Here is a 23,238-nt window from a genome sequence, read left to right on the forward strand (position 1 = left end):
GACAAATAAGATGCTCAAGCTTACAAACAGGATAGGTGGCCAAGTTGAGTGAGAACACTGTATTCTGAGTGTGTAATGGTGATTGTGAGTTTTGGTTCCTCCACTGACCAGCTCCGTGATGTTGAGTCATTTACCCAACTCTTTTAAGCCTTATTTCCCTGGCAAACGAGAAACTCTTTCTTTTTTTTTTTTTTTTTCAGTATGATTTTTCCCACTCATTTTAAAGAAATCATATCTTATCATCAGGAAAAATGATATAACTAACAGTAACTAAGGACTTTTTATTAGCTCTTTACCCATAGCTCATCAGCTAACAGGAATTTACAGAACATGCACAAGTGCCTAGCACTGTTGTAGGTGTTTGGGATAAATCAGGGCACAAAAGAGACAAATACCCTGGCTTTGTGGAGTTTAACTTCCACAGTGAAGAGACGAATAAGCAATAAATACAGAAAGCAAAAGAAATAGTATTTTGAAAGATGTTATATGGACAAAATAGTATAGTAAGGAACTGGGGATTATGAAAGGAAGAGGTCAGGTTGCAATTAAGAGGTCATGACATTTGAGCACACAATCATTGAAAGACTCTTTTTTCCTCTTCCTCTTCTCCCTGCCTCACTTTTTTCCCTTAAAGTTTTGAAACTGTTGCTTCCATGTCTTGGCTATTGGAATGATGCAATGAACATAGGGATGCATAAAAAATTGAAACTATACTATAAATGTATTTTATTAAAAATTATAGAATTATGTATTCCCACTGAGTAGTACATTGTACTACTATTGACGAAATACCATTATAAAAGACCTTCAAAATTAGTTATTTAGTCTTTTCATGCAGGAATCTGTAAGCATCTTAGTTGTGACATACAGGTGATCTCATTGGGTCTCTTAATATGGATTTCCTTAAAAGAAGTAATATTTTATGTCCATTCATCAGTGGATGGACTGTGGGCTGTTTCCATAATTTAGCTATTGTAGATAATGCTGCTACAAACACCAGGGTTAATGTATCCCTTTGAATTAGTATTTTTGTATTCTTTGGGTAAATACCTAGTAGTGCAATTGCTGGATTGTAGGGTAGTTCTATTTTCAACTTTTGGAGGGACCTGCATATAGTTTTCCAGAGTGGCTGCACCAGTTTGCATTCCCACCAACAGGCCAAGAGGGTTGTCCTTCTTCTACATCCTTGCCAATACCTGTTGTTTCTTGTGTTGTTTTTAGCCATGAAGTTGTGGTATATATGAATGGAATATTACTCAGCCATTAAAAAGAATGAAATGTTGCCATTTACAACAATATGGATGGAGCTAGAGTATTATGCTGAAGGAAATAAGCCAGTCAGGGAAAGATAAAGACCACATGATTTCACTCATAAGTGGAATTTAAGAAACAAAACAAATGAGCAAGGGGAAGGAGGGGGAGAGAGAGAGAGAGAGAGAGAGAGAGAAAGAGAGAGGCAAACCAACAAACAGACTCTTAACTATGGAGAAGAAACTGATGGTTACCAGAAGAGAGGTGGAGGAGGAGTTAAAGAGGTGATGAAGATTAAAGAGTACACATGTGATGAGCACTGGTGTTGTACATAAGTGTTGAATCACTATACTGTACACTTGAAACTAATATTACACTATCTGTTAATTAGAATTTAAATAAAAACTTAAAGAAAAAAAAAAGCAATATTTTCATTGCAAATGAAATAAATACCCATTTTCTTTAAAACTCATGCATATTCTGTAGTCCAGGGTTTGGGGAATTCATGATTTTTAGTGTTAACTTTTCTATTCTTGGAAACATCCATAGAAGGGAATGGAGGAAGGACAGACTCCTCATTTGGCTTCCTAGGACAGCTACATGCACACTGCCCAGGTAGTTGTACCTTGTAGGATGAGGGTGGCTAAAGCCTTGCATGGCTTTGAAAAGGCTCTTTAGGCTAACACAATGAATCATTTCTCTCCATCAGCCTCCTGGATTTTATTGTGTGACTAAAGAAGCCACCAAAGGAAGAACTGTTGAGTTGGGCCCTCTAAGAGAGAGGTTGTTGGGATAGATTAGATTTAATAACTTTGGTCAACTACTCATCACAGAACATAGACATATGGACCAGTCACTGTCTTAGCACAGATACTACTCCCATTTTTAGAAAAAAATTTATGCCCCAGTGATGACCTAGTTTTTAGGGCATGACTAATTACTAAAAATTCCGGTATAACAGAATAGTCACTTTTAGCCTAAAATCTGAAACTGAAGAACCACATCAGCATTTAGATTGTTATCTTTTTATAGTGACCCTCTTCTTTGTGTTTAAAACCTTTCTACCTACAAGCTGGAGTTCAAGATTAGTGTCTATTTGTTAGGACTTCTGGAGTTCTTGGAAGTGATAAAGGGCTAGACAAATGCTATTATTTATAGTCTGTCCCCGTTCAATGAAAAGGATCCATAGACTGCTGCTGCCAAGAGTAGCATTAGTTACCCAGCCAGATAGTTTCATTTCAAGGTTCCCATTGGTTGAGACTGAACAGAATTCTTGAGCAATGAAAATAATGGCACTCCCTTGTGACTAGAGAAGCCTGTTTCAGACCCAAGCTGCCTCTGGTTTCTGGTGGTGTCTGCCTTACACGGGGTCTCACATGGTTTGCCATGACGACCAAAACCATTTTGCCAAGGAATAAATTATGGATGTGACAAGCAACCATCTCTAGTCTCAAACCCAATTCATTTGCTTTTCTCATTTTCATTTTCAACTTTTTGGCCAAGATTTATCTCTGTTATAAGGAGACAAATACCAGTAGGCCAGGTTCCTATATGCCTACATCTTCCATTTGGTCCTTCATTTGGTGTAAGACCATGTATCAAGGGAGGAAAAGGTGGTTGAGGAGTTAGGGGGAGGGAACAAAGTATACAAATATGGAGCAAAACATCTCAACTGAGTTAAACAAATAATTATTGAATACCTGCTATGTACAGGACTCCATGTAAGACACAGTATATAATCAGAAACAATGAAGAGCTTAGTCATTTAAGTACATATAAATACCTTAAGATAAATATAAAGTTCTATGGTATATCAGAGAGAAATACGACAGAAATTATTTGTGATATGCAAAAGACTCATTCACGAATTCACTCATTCATTCATTCACATATTATGCATTTGTAGAGCTCAAATTTGGCTCTCCAAGATTGTATTAATGGTACAAAATGTACTTGGTAACATTTCCCCTCTGTAGACTGTTTTTCTAGAATGTAAATGATTTGTTTTATGGTCTCTAAGCATACCAAAAAGACAAAACTTATGACAAAAACCATCCCCACATAAAATTTACTGAGAGTTAACTAAGGCACCAACTATAAACAATAATTTTCTATAAATCAGGATCCTACTCATCTCCATGAGTGTCTAGATGTTACCTGGAACAAGTTACTCTGTGCCTCAATGTCTTGATCTATGGAATCTGAATATTAAGAGCTACCACCTATCTAGAGATTTCTACGTGCCAGATGCTCTCTTAAGCGATTTATACTATTAACTCATTTAATTCTCAAAGCAACCCAGTCAGGCAGATACTACTATCCATGAGGAAATAGACATAGAGATTAAGTTAGGAGATTTAACAATTGGCAGAGAGAGAATATGAACCAAGGCACACTGGCCCCCAAATCCAGCGTCTTAAACATTATACTACTGTCTCTTGGTTAGCAATTGATAATCCTAGTAAATCTCCTTAAGGTGGTTTGAAGATTAAATGTGTAAAATTAAATATGTAAAATGCTTATAATAGTTTCTGGTGCATAGTAAGAACTCAATAAATATGAGATACTTAGCTGTTTATGCCTCATCCTCCTTTTCTAGAAACACAGTGTCAAAAGTTGACATCTTTAAAAATTAGTAACTGTGGTTTCTTTAGTTGCCCCAGTTAATAGAAAAGTGTTCATTAAAGCCACATCATTTTACATCCGTTGAATTAGCAAAAATTAAATATAGTAATAGCCAAAGCTGGAACTCTGACAAAATACATTGGCATGTCCTTTTTAATAGTAATGTTTTGCAGAAACTTGAAAAAATATATTCCTTTTTATTTGTGAACCCTCTCACTTCTTAGGTGGAAACATATTGTGGGGAAAGCAGCCAAGTCTTCAGATGAGATGGTCCTGGTTTCCAATTCTGACTCAGATGAGGAGGAAAATACAAAGCGGTCCTTCTACTTACTAGTTAAGTCACCTGGTTGCATTAGTTACCACTCTGAGTATTTTTTTCTTCCATCTGCAAATTGGGATGTCACTTGCCTCAAAAAATGTATTATAGGAGATAATGCAGGTATTATATGGTACTTTGTATGGACTGAACATGCATTAGTTTGCTTTCCTTAGATATATGTTCCATGGGATGATCCCAAGGAAATGAGTCAAAAAAAAAAAAAAAAGCTGGTATATAATATTGTAAATTTTTAATAAAAATTATAAAATTTAATAAAAATTTAATAAAAATTATAACAAACTAAAGGCTCATTAATGGAAATAAATATATTAAGTTGCATTGATATTGTGATCCCTATGCAGTTACTTATGTTAAATGCAAAAATACATGACAAATTAGAAGTTATTATTTATTGTTATAATTAAAACATTGAAATTATCATTTTTAAATGTTTATTTATTTTGAGAGAGAGAGCATACGCATGTGAGTAGGGGAACGGCAGAGAGAGAGAGGGAGAGAGAGAATCGCAAGCAGGCTCCACGCTGTCAGCACAGAGCCCAGTAAGGGGCTCTATCCCACTAATTGTGAGCTCATGATCTGAACTGAAGTCAAGAGTTGGATGCTCAACTGACTGAGCCACCCAGTCACCCCAAACATTGAAATTATTTTATTATAACTTCTATGTATAAAAAATTTTGGCCCTAGAAGATGCCATATAAAACAACTGTTTTAAAAAATTTTTCCCTGTTGGCTTCTGTCATTGTTGGGAACATGTTATTTGTCTAGTAAATAATTTTTTATATCATTAATACGAACTCACAAGTACCTTTATCTGAGTATACTTCCTCTGAGAATAACCAAAGTGTTCTAACATTTATGTTTATGTTTCCTCCTGAGCGTTAATGATCTTCCTTTACTGCACACTTAATTCAGACGGTTCTAGAACCAGTGTTGCTGCAGTAAAAACAGTACTAAAAACGTCCCAGTTTTTCAATTCCTTATCATATATACAAAATAAGGATTAAATATTTACTGAACATTATTGAATAGTTTTATAGTTGACAATGTTGAACTATTTAAAGCATTATCATTTCCCTCTATTTCTTGTCACCCAACCAGCATTGTTATCAATTTATTAAATATTAGTTAACCTACAAAACTCCTTTAAAATGTGCTTAGCAACTTAGATAAACTAGATACTAATTTTTTTTCTTATAAAACCAAAAATTATATATGTTGTAAGTTTTATGTGTTTTTATTTTGGATATGTTACTGTCACAATTTCTTATTTTTTGCTTACAAAATGCCCCAGTTTCACTTTTGCAGAGAAAAGCTTAGACTGGTTTAAAAAAATGTGCTTTGTGATATTTTTAGCTTTTTCATATATATTCTGTCTTCCTAAGAAGCAAAGAAATACAGAGCTTCTGTGAAAGAAAAAAAGAAGAAAGGAAGGGGAGGAGAAAAGGAAAAAGGAAAAAAAAAACTTTCCACATTACTTCTTCGAAGGATTCAAGAATTAAAGATAAAATTGTATATAAATTGTATGTAGGAAGATGAGGGGTACCTCAAATTCCAGAAAGAAAGTTGCTAGTGCATTCATGGGGAGGACAACACCGAAGGCCTTTGCTCAGTGAGAAGACTTGATTCTACACGAGATTCTGTAGATGAACTGAATTCACCAGCATTAACTTGAGTGTATCATCCATTAATATGCCAAGTTTTAGCAAAGAAATCTCAGATCCACATCAGCCTCTACGGGAATCACTGACACAGGTGGAAAGATTTATCACATTTGATAGTATCAATTAAGATGCTGAAAAATTTCATTTGGACTAGAAGCCTTTAGATTGCTCATAATTTAGTTTGAAAATCCTGTCCAACAGAAAGTTTTCATTCATCCCCCAAGATAACAAAGGTGGGAAAAAGAAAGATAAAATGGAAACACATTTTATTAGCACTTTCTATTTGGAGGAGGTTGTAATATTATGGAGAAAATGGAAGATATCTTTCTCAATGAAAGCTTCAATAAATATACTATATTTATTTTATTTATGTAGTTAAGAAGTAAAGGACACTATTAAATGCAAGCATAAAATAGAAGTTTGTCAGAATCAGAAAAAACAGGAAAGAAGAAAAGCTAATGATGAATTTCAGAAAAAATATATAAAAGCTTGGGATTTTTAAGGAAGCCCTAAAAGTTGACTCTCTTGATGAAATGTTAGGATATGATGAAGCAAAAAGGTCAAATGCAGTCAACAATTTTTAGGTATAACATATTTAACTTTAGAGGGCAAAGTCTATTACAGTGTTGCCTCTACCATGGATTTGTAGGTATCCGATTATTTATTTCAAGCTACACTACCATTTGTAAAAAGGCTTATGTTAAAAATCTACCCTGGGTAACCATGTGGTTGATGAAATTATCACACCAACATCCAGTTTTTTGCTTTTTGAGTCAAAATGCTTTATCAGTTTTAACATGGTCATGATGCTGGTTTTCCCCTCAATTATGAGAGAGCTAACCAAGTTCATGGAAAGTGAGAAAGGGTGTTTTCTGTTCAACTGGACAAATTAAGCTTGCTCATTTGAAAAAAAGAAAAATGTACTGGAAATTTGAAAGTGGCAAGGGGATTTTGAGCCTGACATTGTTTCTCTCTACTTAACAAATTCATTCTGAACTTTAAAGAGTCTAATTCATAATTAAGACTCAGATGTAAGTAAAGAATAGGAGGCAAACAATAAGAACAGAGTGACAATTAATTCTCTCCATTTAAATTATCTCCCAAATATTATGGCTTAAGGTAAAACCAACAAGTTAATAACTGTCATTTCCAAAACCTTGACTAACCAATAAGTACACATCACTTCATGTCCATTTCTCATCTATTTTAAATGGAACAAAGTGATTTTCAGGAGTTTGGAAGTGCATAATTACATAGACTAAAGTCTTTGGACTTTGATCATAATTATAGTGCTTTATCCATCCATCACTTGTTGCTTGAGGACTGTTCCTTGGCGAGTTATTTAAAGGAGATAGGAACTCTGTCAGGACAAATTTGAGCTGCAAAACAGCTAATCAGAAACTTGGCTCTCTTGACTTAAAACAGATTGAAAATTGCTACTTTAATCTCACAATCCATTTGGCTCTTAAGTAAAGTGAGAACATGAAGTCTCTCTTTAGGAAGGCATGTGTCTGTTGTTCATATCATTGGGTACCTTTTTTCAAGCTTCCTATTGGGACACTGGGTACAAGTTTGTCTCGCTATATGGTCTCAAAATCGGTTGTGCAAACAAATGAATCATCTGCAGTGCTTGATAGAAAATGCTAGTTTTGCATTCCTTCCCCTCACCCTCAATTTCCCAGAGAGATGTACCAATGTAATTGTAAACCTAAAATTAACTGGGAACCTTATAGCATCAGAAGGTCTAGAGCTGTTTTTTCAATAGTGGACTGAGAACTACATGAATCAGAAAGGTTTGTTTTGTTTACAATGTCATCCAAAGGCTCCACCTAGACTTATCAAATCATAGCCTCAGGCTGTTGATAGAACATTTCTCTGAATTCCGGAAAACATCAGAAATGAAAATGTACATCACTATGTTTTCCTGAAAGCCAACTTGGATGTTACAATTTTGGGCATCAGTTACCATCTAAGAGTTGAATATAATATACCTCCATGGAAAGCATGTTGAGGAACTTGAACAGAGGCTACTAACAGAGATTCCCCTTCCAATTTGCTGCCTCCAGGGTGGGTGCTTTGCATTTGTAGTCCTCAGCAAGCAGGTGTCTTCCTACTCTCCCATGAACTCCGTTGTATTAGCTCTATATATGTAATTCTACATTGGATTCCCTGAGGTCTAGGACTATATCTCACTCTCATCTTCTACTGCCTCCACTCAGCACCAAAAAATAAAAATAAGTAAATAAAATAAAATAGTTTCTGGAATTCTTTAAACAAATCAAAACCAAAAAAAAAAAAAATAGTTTGAGTTTCTACATCTACAATTTGAGGATAAAAATCCTTTACGTGGTGAATTAGTTTCCTATTGCTGCTGTAACAAGTTACCGCGAACTTGTGGTTTAAGCCGATACAAATGCGTGATCTTACAGTTGGGTAGGTCAGAAACCTGACATGGCTCCCGCTGGATTGAAGTCAAGGTACTGGCAGGGCTGCATTCCTTCTGGAGGCTGTAGAGGAAAATCTGTTACCTCGCCTTTTCCAGCGTCTAGAAGTGCCAGCCTTCCTTGGCTTATGATCCCCTTCCATCTTCAAAATCTGTTAAGATGTTTTTCACATCACAATTCTGACTCTTTTTCTCCCTCCAATTTCCATTTTTAAGGACTCTCATGATTACATTGAACCCACATGGGCAATCCAAGATTGGCCTAATTTAAGGTCAGCTTAAAACCTTAACTCCCCTTTGCTGTGTAATATATCATATTTACTGGTTCTGGAGATTAGCACCTGGCCATCTTTGGGGGCCGTTATTCTGCCTTTCACACCTGCCCACCTCCCAGGTGGATGAGATATGTAAGGTACCGGGAATACTTTGTCAACTGTAAAGTTCTATACAGTTCTAATAAAATGATTAATATGCTCTGTGGTAGAAATAACATTGAACTGGATAATGAGACTTAAATTTTAGGTCTGGTTCTGCTTCTATTTTGTTCTGTGATTTGGGGAAAATCACTTTACCCCTCTGGGATTCAGATTTCTCAATTCTGAAATATTAAGTACTGAGAGAGACAAGCCAAGATCATGCTAAGACCCATAATTGTTGTCCTTAATTCAAAGATGATATAAAGCAAAATGGAACTTCAGGTATGCCCACATGAGGACACAATTGTTGCTGGAAAGGAATCCCCAGTCTAGCTGATGTGCTACACACACAGAAGCACAACTGAGCATTACACTAAGGGAATGCATTTCAGAGTTCTGTTGGGTTCATATATAATCCTCCAAGTCCCAGCCGTGAACAGTAGATCAGAGGTTGTAATCTCTGATTACTTTATGAGGAAACTTTTACTTAAATAGCTTAAATGATTTCATGAATGTCATACAGTCAGTTAGTGATGGAGTTAAGACTGTGATTCAGATCTTTTAACAAGTTCTATGTGCACTCAACTAACACACTTCCCTGCCTCTCTCCCAAATAAATGCACTTACAGCAAAGGAGTAGCATACAGAATTGTAACCCGTCATACTTCGGGCTAACCACAAATGATCATAAAGTTCTTTGAGAACTTATTCTGGTGAATATTGTAAGGCTTTGAAGCAGTTTCTTGTTGGTTACAACTGATGGATACATTAGTCCCTGCTTGACGATTGGCACCTTCATATTTCTTTAGGAACCAATTCTTCCTGCCTTCTGCCTTGCTTCAATTCAAGCACTGATAAAGACAATACACGCAGACCGTTGCATGCTGGCTTGTTACAGACAAACAGTGATTATGGAGATGGCTAAAATGAATAGAGCAACCTTACTAAAAACTGGTTTGTAATGGATAGATACATCCTTTATCTCACATATGAAATTGTATTATTATATGTTATATCAATTTTGGAAGTCTTTGTATGTGCATAAAGATCACTGTGGGCATATATTTCATCTTCATACTTGCCATGATCCTGATAGGAGTAAGAGCACTTGAAAAAAGAGTGATTGTAGAGAACTTAATGAAGAGACTATGTATCAAGGTACAAGGAATAGGATAGGGCTTTTTGGAGTTAATCATGGCTGAGACTGGCTACCACCTCTAAGCTTGAAAGAAAGGGAGAGTAGGGACCAGTTACTTGAACTCAAGACATTTGGACCTGTGGCAAGGGCATCTGACAGGACCTGCAGCCTTTAGTAAAAAAATCCAACAGGGAAGTGGCCTGGGAAACATATATCCTAACTTCATTCCTATGCTCTTTTAACCCAAGAGGAAACCAGAGGATAAAGGAACTGTCAGTGTAGTCTTTAGAAGTAAGCTTCCAGAAGAACAGAACAAGAAGAAGAATGGAGGACACATGTGGAGAGGCAAGTGGAGGGCACCCAACACAGAAGTACACCTGCCTTTCTGTGATTTCATCTGATAAATGAAATGATCTTCCACTATAAGTTCTCTGTCACCACACTTCCTTTCGGGATATATTTAGAAAACAGAGTGAATAAAGTTGACCTTTCAGCTAGCACAGCATAACACTTTCAATCAATATGTAATTTACACAGGAAATACTTCTTACTCATCCATACACCATGCTAGCAGTTTGAGCTTTTTTGAATAGAGGGGACTGGCAAAAAGAACACAAAATCATCTTGCAAGTGGTTCAAATTTTAATGTTTCATTTTCTCTTATTTTTAGCCCTCGGCTATCATATTATGTTCAAGATTGAATCTTGGTTCATTTTTATTATCACTTTAACTGCTTTATTTTCAAAAAATTATATTTTGAAAAAATTAATCTTTCTTTTAGAATTACTCCATTAAAAAATCTATTTTAAAAACTAGATGGCAATTCTAAAAAAAAAAACACAGGATGAAAGACGGCCTCGATTATTTTACCCAACAACACACTAATAGAGATTTAGCTTCTAAAATGCTAAATTTTAGATTCATCTTGAGTTTTTAACCTATTAAAATGTAAACAGAACTTATTGTTCAGTTTTCATTTTTAAGAAAATGGTAACTTACCCACTGGCTCTTATTTATTTATCTAGCATAATTTCATCTATGCTTTGATATTTTGTGAAAACCAAGTTAGCAATAAAATGACAAGGCTTGTGATTTTTCCCACCTTTTCCTCTTCTTTGTAATGGTCAATGTCATCACAGGGGAAATCTAAGCTGTATAGTTTTCATGCCTCTGTGGTTATCAGAAGTTTTTGCAAAGACTAAAGTAAATTAGGATCAATATTGGGGCAGAAATAAACGTATAGTGTCAATATTTTTAGGTGCAAAGGAAAAAAAAAACAGTGAAATCGCAATTTTAACTGAGAGAATGATTATCATAGTACTTTGAAATTGGCTTTTTGGGAATGGCATTAACATTCAGTAATAAATGGTAATAGCATCCCTCATTTATCCTATTCTGTGATAGAAGGAAATCATGCATTAAAGTAGCTTGGAGTTAAAAATAACAAGATATCTTGTTCTTTCCTCTTTTGAAAATTCCCTTTCATGACTTCTTTCAAAAGACAAGGTCAGGAAAAAGACAGATTTAACTATGTAGATGATGATGATTATGGAATGATTAAATTTGGTCTTTCTTAAAATAGATTTTGTAAACTGAGAACTACAAGGGTTGTCTGCTAAGAAAAAGCAACTCAAACCCATTCACTCACTAGGCGTTAAAGTGAATATTGTTTATTCTTACTTTGGCAATATACAGTATCGCAGGTTTCTTATAGTGATAATCCACTTATTCATTTACTCACTAACCAGGATAGATAGGAAAATAATAATAATTCAGCTCTTAAAGTTTGTGGCAAAACATTTAAAATATTTGAGGGAAATGTATCTGTTATTAAATATATAAGTATCGCTGAGTTAAATAAATGAACATCACAGCCATATCTTACCCATTTTGGTATTTCCGGTGACTTGCACAGATTAGATAGATTATCAGCAACGAACTTTTTTCTGCTCTTTATTTGCCACTTAAGTTTTAATTACAAATAGAGAGGACACCATCTTGCCTAACACCATTTATCAGGTGAATAAATGTTTCCTGACCCCGCCCCCCTCCTCCCCCCCCCCCCCCCCCCCCCCCCCGCTACCCCACGCCACTATCTCACAGCTCCCAATGTGCTTTTGTCCTTTCCCCAGAAACAACACTCACCATGATTAAAGCTCAGGGCATTTGGCAAAATGCAAAACTATTTTAAAGTATTATGTGTATTTTGAATTTTACAACATGTCCAAAACAGATGATTTTTGCTCCATGAATTAACAGGTTGCAGGGACAGTTTGAGACACAATTTTCTCATTTATTTATATTTAAAGGCTTCTCTTGTCAATCACTAGAAATGCCTCTAAGGCAGAGGTATACAGGATTGACGTGTGGGTTTCTAGTCAATAGAAGAAAGTTTCTTCTAGAGCTGAGGTAGATCCAAGTACCTATTTAAAAAAGATGTCCACAAGGGAAGCATTATACAGCAAATGTTTCACCAGAGCTATGCTCTTAGAATACATTTCAAAAGAATTTCAGTAGGATAGAAACTTTTGTGTCTGGAAACAAATTTTGAGAACCAGAAAATGTTGGGTATTTTGCTCTTTATTGACCCAATCCCAAACTCCAACTAAATCTAATTTTCAAAATATCCAAGAACATCAGCTCCAGAGCCGTCCATTTTTGTTAACATTGTCGTTTATGGCAGACAGTAAGGCAGGAATCCAATCACCACTTACATTTCCTATTTCAACCTGGAAAACCACAAACTTGCTTCCTCTCTGTCTCTCTCTCTCTCTTTTTCCTTTTTCTTCCTCTCTTTTCTTTCTCCGCCATTTACCTTTCTGCTTTACCTTTCTGCTTCTGCTTTCTCAGACAGCCCACCAGAAACCTCACAGGAAGAGGAGCAAAGTCTACATAGTCCACATTAGTGTCCTACATGGTGACAAGTCATATTAATGAAAAAGATCACACATCTTCCATAATTGCCTAGGCAATTTGACAGTAACTGAGCCCTTCCCAGAGAGCCCACTCCACTCCTAGTACAAGGTTCCAATAAGCACCGGTGGTGAATGACAAGTTAACCCCTTTGGAACCTCACCATTTTCAACACTCAGAGGACCTCTCTCATTAGTCTTATAAAATAAAGTATGAAATTCCAACATCAAATCTCATGCTGTTAAATTAACAACATCACACTGCTACATACGACTTAAATATCTCCCATAACTTTATGACTGGAAAAACACTGTTCAGATTTCATTTACCAGTTTAAAAATAGCAAACTCTAATTTGAAACACATACACACACATCGTGCATGCTCGCTAATATTCCCTCTTAGTACTAGGCAAATGTTTCTTCCTACAAACATAAATAAAATTCAGTATCATCATAAATTTTAAAAGTCAGATTTGTCAAAAGATGATGTTTGTTATGAAACAAATCAAGAAGAAAATATTTGTTAGAGTCAGAATGACAAGCCACAATCTGGCAGCATAACAATGGCTACTTCATCTATTTTTAATGTATAAATCAAAAGTATTCTGTGTTTATTTTGACTCGAAGATAGACCACAGAATATTATGTCCCTGTCCAATGACATTTCTTCTTCTTGGGTGGGTGAGTGCTGAGCAAGGCAAAGAACAGAGTTTAAACATCTTAAAGGGGTGTGACAATTTTTCAAGAAACCATGGGAAAATTGTCTTCCACCCTTGTCACTTCGTAGATCCAGACATGAACTAAAATCAGAAAAGATGCCCACAGACCACTTTCAGTTCACAGAAAGTCCAAAATAATATCACTGTGCTCATAAACAAGGAGGGGTTGCCCTTTGTCCACAGCAGAAACACTCATAATACACAAGGCACTCCAATTAAGTTTTGATAGAAGTTACGTCACGTTTCAACTCACCGCTGGATGTATGGGTCGGGACAGTACTGTAGGGTGGCACACCGTGAAGTTTCACAATTCATTTCCTCCAACTCTCTTTGACAGTCAACAAGTGGAGAACAATTATATAACATATACACATATACCTGTGTATATATAGATATAAAGCCAGGAGCCTAAAAGCAATAGGGTCAAATGCTATCAGACATAGAAGTTTAGACACTTCCCCCCTTCACACACATTTGCAAAGAGGCGGAGCGTTTCTTGATTTTAGCCAATGAGATTTGTCAAGTGACTAAAACCTCAGAAACACTTGATTCTTACCAGCTGGGCATCCTCTCTAAAGTTGTTCTTCCCCCTCTACCACGGCTTTAGAGTCCTGGAGGTATAGTGGCCACACTGTGGGCAACTTGGAGGCATCGCCGAACTTCTGGTCTCTCCGGTGATTGGATGCTGGCATGAATGGCATCAGAGTTTAATTTCAGCAGCCTGGACTTTTGAAACAGAACTAAGCTGATGAGTGTCCACCCTGCTTAAGTTAATTAATGTTTCCTTGTATCTGCATACTGATATGAACTGAGGACTTCTATAACTGCTCCTGGTGCTTTTTTTTTTTTTTTTTCCCCCAGAGCTGCTTAGGAAGGGTGTGTGTGTGTGTGTGTGTGTGTGTGTGTGTGTGTGTTTTCATCTCCACCTCCCTGCCCGCCTCTCCCCTCCCCCCCCCCCCCCCCCCTTCATTCTCCCTTTCAGCCAACCGCCTGTTGTGGTCACAATCTCAAATAGCAAAGACAGGGAAATTCCTTGATTATATTTAACCTAGAACTCACTCTTCGTCTCAACTAAGAGAAAGAGATATCCATTCACATCCCTTAGAAGTTTTGCCTGCCATGAATAAAAGAAAATAATCATTACTGAGTTGGGTTTTTTTAAGATCCTACCTCAAACACACGCACATGATTTTCTTAAAGTGATAATAGTATATTACTTCAGACTCTTTTGAAGCTTACAAAATCATTTCAAATTGCCTGTTATTGAAAACATTCTAGGTTTACTTCAACCTCTATCTGTCTGTTGTACTTTCTTACTACGTTTTCCTGTTTTTGCTGGTTTGTTTCACTTTGGCTCAAACTACTTTAGAGTGAAATCATTAAATTGTTCATATATCCAAAAATCAATATAATATCAGAAAATTCTACATACAGAATAATTTATTTCCTTTCTGAATACAGGCCGTAAGCCTGTCCTGGTTTTGTGGATTTGGAAATTGAATAAAATATGATTCAGAAGCTAAATTAAAATAGACTCCAGCAGGAAAAAAAGACCAGTTTGTGTGCCTGAGTGTCACTAACAGGGCAAGTTCATGTCTTCCACTCACTCCCTAATCACAGGTCACCTGTGAACTGTGACAGCAGTAGTTGCCGAATTTTGTGACAATCCAAAATCCTTTCCAGAGAAATTTGACATTTCCTTAAAAGAAATTCCAGTTCAAAATGTGTTTCATAAAAATATTTCATTTGTTGCTTCAGCCAGGATAGAAGGGAGAAGCTATTTAAAACTTGACATTCTCTTCCCTTACTTAGCCTGAGAGTGTCTAACATCTGTGAATTGTGAAATTCACAAACATGCTGGCCTGAGCCCCAGCCAAATCAAACAGCTTGTTCTACAAAATGTGAAACTTGAAGGGAAGATCATTTTACTAATGAATTAGAGATTTGTTAATTGGAATTAGAGTGTTTGGCTTTACTCCTGCTACTGGAATACAGGTGACTGGAATAGACAAAGTTCTTAAATTGAAAATAGTCAATTTCCTCTGGCTATGGCCAGGTGACTCCATCACGCAGGGCCTTGTTTTCCCCATTTATAAAACGAGAGGTGAAATAATGATCTCTAGTGCAGTGCTTCTCAACTGTTAATGCATCTGTGGGTCACCTAGAAATCTTGTTAACAGGTCCTCTAGTTCAGTAGGGCTGTGGCAAGGCCTGAGACTCTTTCTCAAAACCCCCCATGTGATGCTGCTGCTTCTGGTGTTAGCATCACATTTTGAATAGCAAGACCTAGTACTCCATCCAGGCCCGATATTTATTTACTTCTAGGAAATAATCAGGACTCTTCTACATATTTTAAATTACCAGGAGAGGCTCTAGGCCTCTAAATAAGTTATCAATTTGCAAACATTTCTAGCATGTTTTTCATTTCAAAAGGTTTATAGCCTAATTTGTAGAAAGGGGCATTAAAACTTTTTTTAATGTTTTATTTATTTTTGAGAGAGATAGAGAGTGCGAGTGGGAGGAGGGAAGAGAGAGAGGGAGACACAGAATCTGAAGCAGGCTCCAGGCTAACCAGCACAGAGCCCGACACAGGGTTCGAACTCACGAACTGTGAGATCATGACCTGAGCCGAAGTAGGACACTTAACCAACTGAACCACCCAGGCGCCCCTATAGACAAGAACATATAAAATGCATGCCTTGACATCAATAGTTGTTATTTAAAAAAAAATCCTAAATTTACTTGGCTAAGAGGGACAGCTGTTAAATGGCAAAAATGTTTACATAAATAATTATGAAAAATATTGGGTACTATTGCATTGCAGAAATAAATGCAGAGTTACCTGGTCCAAGGGCAAAAAGGCAAATTCTTTAGGATTCAACAGCACGCCAGTAGCATACATCTTCTACAACCTGGGAAAAATAAGTGACGATTATTTTATAATTACCATAATTGCCACTTATATTAATATTACATCTGTCTTCCCCCAGGGGTATCGGGTTACTATACAAATGCATAAATTCTGTCTTTGGTGTGCAAGTTACATGCTTTTCCAGCAACTTAAGTCTTTTAGGCAAAGACTGTAATAGAATAAGTTACACGTAAGCCTAGGAAAAGACCATTGCGTTTCTGACCAAGACCTACAAGTTTGAAGGATATCATTGGTGACAACTTTTGATGTGCACGAAGGGGAAGAGAAAGTTATGGGCATAGGGAAACACTGGCATTTATGGCCTGGAATTCTGGACAGAATGTAAGAGAAAAGGACACTTTCTCCTTCTCAGCTCCTAGCAGCTGAGAATGTGCGCTCTGCCAAACTCAGGTGTTTTAAACACAAAACTTTGTCCCTCATGCCCATGTGAATTATTTCACTATAGCTCTTCTTTATGCACTCCATCCACTGGTTTCCTTCCCTGGTTGCTCTCCTGCCTTGGATCATATTTTGTCCTCCCCTCCAGAATGTTTTTACACCCCATCTGTTTATATCCACATTCCACAAATCCTTCAGAGAACAGGAAGCCTTTCTCATCCCTCCAGGTGAAAGGAAGCTACCCCACCTCTAATGTCTATATCTGAATCATATCTATACTTGTACAAGGGCATCTGCCTCGTAGATTTGAGCAATTTTTGCATAAGCCCCGTCTTATGTACTGGACCATGAACAGACTGAGGGCGGGTTTGCTAGCTGATTTGTCTCTGCATCTCCAGGGACTAGCAGAATATGGCTCAGTGGAAGAATAATGTGTTTATATCCCTGCAAAAATCATCTAATCCTAAGTATTACAATTAATTGAAAAAGAACTTCCATAAAACACTTGACTTTTTAGAATCAACATTATTGGTGTATAATTTAAATACAAGAAAATCCACTAATTCTGTGTTCAGATTCAGGAGGTTTGACATATGGTATGCCACCACAACCAAGATATAGAATATTCCATTACCCCGAAAGTCCCCTCATCTCTCTTTGCAGTAAATTCTTTCTCACCACTGACCCTAGACAATCACTCTCTTGCTTTTTGTCATTATACATTAGATGTATATTATCCAATGCAGTTTTCTCTGATGAAGGAAATATTCTATAAACGCACGGCCCAACACGGTAGCCACTAGTTACATGTGGCTAATGTGTTGGGGAAATAAATTAATATTTTTATTGAATTTTAATCAACTTAAACTTACAAAGTCACCTATAGCTAGTGACCACCATTGTTGAGCAGTGCAAATATACAACATCGCATAAATAAAGACACATAGTATGTATTCTTTTGTGTCTAGGTTCTTTTACTCAGCACATTGTTTTTGAGATATATCTATGTGGTTACACCTATGAGGACCCGCTTCTTTTTTATGGCTGTTGAACATGTGGTTTCTCTCCTTTTTCTTTCTTATTTTTGTTATTAAGTACACATTCTGGTGTTGGATACTCAATTTTGGCCAGAAGCAAAAGTCCAATAGACTTTTGAAGAGCTCACTAATAATATATCCTATCGAGTACCTTAGTGATGTGGAATAGCTCATTTTTTTTTCCAAGGCTGCTAAAGCCCTAGAGGAGACAGCCCATATGTAAAGAAACTGGCTAACCTGGGTTTAGTCTGATCTCTGGTGCCAACTTACCCTGACCTTAGGCAAGTAGCCTACTTTATTTGAGCCTTAGATTCTTGATCTTTAAGAGGAAGGATGTATCAATGAGAATTCTTTCGTGATAAGCAATAGAAACTAATTCTGGCTAATTAAAGATCAAATTATGAAAATATGTTTTTTAAGAACCATGAAAATTCACAGAGTGGAAGAGGAAGTTGAAAAATGAGGTTCAGGAAAGAGTTAGAATCAGGAGAGCTTCAGGGATCTAAGTAACAGGAATGAATTGAGTCACTTCATGTTGCCACCACAAGAATAAATCAGACCCAACAGGTTTTTTTGAACTTGAGTCATTTAGCTTACAATTCAGATTCTTAGAAGGGAGATCCATTTTTGGCCAGCAGAAGTCTGAACACATTGATTGATAACCCCACCAAGACAGGACCAAAGAGATTTTCTGAAAGAAAATAAGAGTTTTTATTACCCAAGGAAAGGGCAATAGGTACAGGACAATTGAAAACAACAGATGCCATCATGAAGGGCTTAGAGTGGATGATCTCGCACATTCCTTAGAGCTCTGGCTGTCTGTGGCTGTGGGATTGGAGAAGCTGAATGTCTTTCTTTTGGGTTACTAAACCTCAGGTCCTGTCCTCTCCAAGTCATCCTGGCCTGTACCTCTTTTATAATATGGGAATCAGGAGAGAAATTTTAGCATACAAGATGATAGAGTAAATTCATCAAGTGTCAGTCATGTTGAAGGGACCGAGGAGTTGGGTGATTTTTAGTCTTACGGCATTCTTCTGTAGTACATAACTTCAGTTTAACCCCACAATCTCTGTTTTAGCAAAAACCGAGTTCTGGGGCGCCTGGGTGGCTCAGTCGGTTAAGCGGCCGAATTCGGCTCAGGTCACGATCTCGCACTCCGTGAGTTCAAGCCCCGCGTCGGGCTCTGTGCTGACGGCTCAGAGCCTGGAGCCTGTTTCAGATTCTGTGTCTCCCTCTCTCTCTGCCCCTCCCCTGTTCATGCTCTGTCTCTCGCTGTCTCAAAAATAAATAAACATTAAAAAAAAAAAAAAAAAAAACCGAGTTCTGATTTGGCGGGGGAAACTCTACTAACCCTTCCAACTTTGTACTCTATGAATCTAATGTTTTCTAAAGTCAGGCACCTAGAACTTAAGGGTGCTGGATTAAAGTCAAATGTTTTATTTTATTTATTTATTTATTTATTTATTTATTTATTTATTTTTATCCATGAAAATGCAGATGCATTGCAGGCTTAGCAATATGCTTCCTCTGATTTGACCTCCACCTTTTACTGGTCGCTGGAATTCATCAAATAGAAAAAAATGTATAGGTATGCCAATGTCCAAGAGTCTACTGAGAAGAAAGAAGACGCTGCAGGGGGGTGTTTGAGAAAAGGGACGCTTCTCTATTCCGAGGGCATGCAAGGAAACACAGAGCCCAGTTGGGGAGGGAGGAGGTTGGCAGTTTCCCTAACAGACAAACCTGATACTCTGCAAGTCACACCCAGTGTCCAAAAGCAATGTGGGTGGGCTTCTTTTCCAGACATCCCTGAACAGCTGTGTGAGGGTTCCTCACTCCCACCCCTCCTTTGCTTAATGCCACGTGAGTGAGAGATAAATAAGGAGACACAGGAAGTCCTTATTTGGCACTTTCCAGATTTTTTTTTCCCTGAACCATTTGTCAGTTGCAGATACGAAGCACCTTACTCTGAATGCCTTTGTGTGCATTTTCTAAAATGAGGAAATCTCTTGCATAATCACAATTCAATAACTGAAATGTAGAGATTAACATTGATAACAGTTTACCTTCTCTATACATCTTACTCAGATTTTTCCAATTATCCCAATAATATCCTTTAGAGCAAGAGAAAATCGTGGCTATCACATGTCTTTGTGTTTCATGACACAGATATTTTTGAAACGTGCAGGCCAGTTATTGTATAGAACAGACCTTAGTTTATGTTTAGCTGATGTTTCCACATAATTAGATATAGTGATGTATTTTTGGCAGAAACATCACAAAAGTGATAGTGTCCATCTCAATACCTCATTTCAAGAATGGCTGTTTTTAAAGCCCACCACAAGGTTTTCCCCAGGGCTTACCTCAGCATTAGATTTAATATGAACCTAATAAAGTTAAATGTCAAGCCCTCTCACCTGCACAGTCTTGGGAACTGCTCAGCAATGCAATACATTTACATGACCATTATGTTTCTGTAAAACATACAAATGTGAAATATTTGAACTCCAATCTTCTCATGTTACTGTCTCATTCTAATCCAATTTCCCCTTCATCACCTTTCATGCTGCACAGGGTGGTTGTGGAGGGGCAGTGGAATTTTTACGATCCAGCCAAGGGCAAGTTAGATAAGGGATTCTTTTACTTTGGGTTTCGGGGAGATATATTTATGTGGTTTGTAGTCACATCTGTGTAGAGTTCAATTATTGTGACTCATCCTGTCATTGGAATGGCTTCCAAGAATTCTCCTTCTGTCCACGTATTGACTCAGTAGGCAGAGTGTCGCTGAAGCCTGGGGCTGGAGGTCTTATCCCACTATGAATATCCCCTACAATAACTGCCATGGGAATGTGTGACTATCAGAAGAGAAACACAGTGCACAGATCCAGAAAATAATCTGGGTCTTTTCTTTTCTTCTTTTTATCAGGCATGTAAAATTATAATCAGTGGAGTTAATATCATCAGTATTTAATCAAAACCCAGGTTCGCTCCTATCTCTTATGCAGCATATGCAATTACAAATTAACCATGTATTATCTGGTCATTTATTAAGTAGAACTTATCCTTATACCTGTGTTTGTAGGACTATGAATGTGTGGCAGCAAGTGTGTTTGTCAAACCTTAGAGTGGGACTGTATATATGATATTAAGGCTGTATATGTGATATATAAGAGTCCAAGATTCTATGACTATAAACCTCCAGACTACATTTACATATGATCTATTTATCTATCTACATGAAATCACTTTGTTTCAGAATGATTTGAGGTAGCTTATAAATACATACACTTATAAGAAGATTAAAGAGTACATATGCAACATTACCAAGGGCTGAAAATAGAATAAAATTGGGAGTTGTTTTTTAATGGGTATATAGTTTCAGTTTTGCAAGCCGAGAAAGTTCAGGAGGTTTATTGCACAACAATGCCAATATATCTAACACTACCAAACTGTACGCTTAAATTGTTACGATAGGAAATTCAGTGTTAGGTGTATTTTACCACAATTAAAAATAGTTTTTAATTTAAAAATATACGTAGGTGAATAAGGAAATAAATAATCAGTATAAACATCAAGGGTAAGAAAAATAGGACAAAATCAAGGAATCAAAGACAGTATTTGCTCACAAAATGTATTACATGAACTTCTACACTTGTGCTAAAGGTCCGTGAACTTATCTGTGAACTTCTAGGAAGTCAGTGTAAGGAGGACTTATATGTCATATTTTTGATCCACGATAATATCTTAGACTTGTTATACATAGCACACTCCAGGTACAAAATAGATACCTGTTTAACGAATAAGGGAGGGGACCACCTGAGTGGCTTAGTCCCTTAACGCTTCCGACTCTTGATTTCAGCTTAGGTCATGATCTCATGTGAGATGGAGCCACATAGGGCTTTGCACTGACAGCACAGATCCTGCTTGGGGACTCGTGTCTCTCCTCTTTTTCTCTGGCCTCTCCCCACGTGCATACATGTGTCGCATGCACTCTCTCTCAAAATAAATAAATAAACTTAAAAAGAATAGGGGCAGAAAGATGGCATACACTGAGTCTTCCAAATGAATTGATCTTTGGCTTCTAGTCTTGTAAATCTGATGAATTTGTTTGATTGCTTATGACAAGTAAATGGACAGTGGATGATGTAATGAGGCCTGGCTTTCTAGTGGCTTCCAATACGATTCTCTTGCAAGACCCTATGGCACTCACTGATTTGACAGTTGATTCACATATTCAACATGTATATTCCTTAAGGGCTTCTTCTCTGTGCCCATCAGGGAACTGGGGGCTGTGGTTGGCAAGTGGATCACTTTGATTCAGTCCCTGCACTCAAAGAAACTTCAGTAAATTGGAAAACATTTTTTTTCCTTTCTTTCTTTCTTTCTTTCTTTCTTTCTTTCTTTCTTTCTTTTCTCTCTTTCTTTTAAGCTTCTTACACAAAAGGATGGCTATGGTATAGTTGTGTCTCTGAGTTGCTGATGACCATTTTGCCCCTGGGCTTCGGGTTTGGGGTACCTCGTGCCTTATTGATGCTGATGAGATAAGGGTATGTTTACAAGAATTTGTGAAACATGTGTGTATGTAGGAGAGAATATAATGCAGCATTCTTATTTACTTTTTGTGGTTTAAGCCCAAGAGAGTCAGTTGTGGCTGATAGACACACATTCTTTTGCATCGTTTGTCTTATTGTTTGCGTATGGATCATCAGAACATCATAAAAGCCATCGTCTGTGGAAGAAGGGAGATGGGTGTGAGCCAAGAACCCAAGGCCTGATCTAGACCTGTATATCCCAAAGACTATAGCATGATGATTTATTTCTTAGACCACTGGGTGCTTTTCTGGTATGTAGCTTCCTGAAACATACAGTTTGTTTATGGAGCACAGCTCCCTAAAGGGGGACTAAGGACATTCGTAAAGGCTTTTTATTTTTTTTATTTTTTTGAAAATTAACTATACTCAATGTTAACATGGAGTTTTGGAGAGCATTTACTTAGAAAATGTCCCAGAAACAGAATGACTTAAAAGTAACAAGCCTGCATATAGCGCTTTACATGTTACAGAACACTTTCACATTCTCTAATCAGAGTCTCCCAAGTGACGTGTAGAGAGACCCAGCTCTTCCTACTTCCATCCCTGAACCCATCTGCTCAATAAAATAACATTAATTAAATGTCTATGGTATACCTGGTCTTGTGCAGGGCTCTGGGAAAATAAAGGTAAATAAAACACAGTCCCTTTCCTCCTTATAGTACGCTTGCAAATCCAGAATTTTCAGTGTTTGCCATTTACTGAATAGCTTATGTCCATTATCTATTTAGATAAAAACATAAAAACCCCAGGAATTAAGCCAAGGTAGATGTTATTATCTCCATTTTGCAGAGGAAG

The 23,238-nt window shown here is 37.1% G+C and overlaps 1 protein-coding gene across 1 annotated transcript in view; it reads right to left on the reverse strand.

Annotated features, from left to right (window-relative positions):
* The window catches only part of TP63 (tumor protein p63), a 224,483-nt gene extending 210,661 nt beyond the window's left edge, over nt 1-13,822 (reverse strand). The window contains exon 1 of the mRNA XM_042955039.1: nt 13,761-13,822. Coding sequence (XP_042810973.1) covers nt 13,761-13,822 — 62 coding nt within the window. The remainder of the gene's footprint in view (nt 1-13,760) is intronic.
* Between the last annotated feature and the right edge of the window lie 9,416 nt (nt 13,823-23,238).

Source organism: Panthera leo, chromosome C2 (genome assembly GCF_018350215.1).
Source record: "Panthera leo isolate Ple1 chromosome C2, P.leo_Ple1_pat1.1, whole genome shotgun sequence".
Lineage (NCBI taxonomy): Eukaryota > Metazoa > Chordata > Mammalia > Carnivora > Felidae > Panthera > Panthera leo.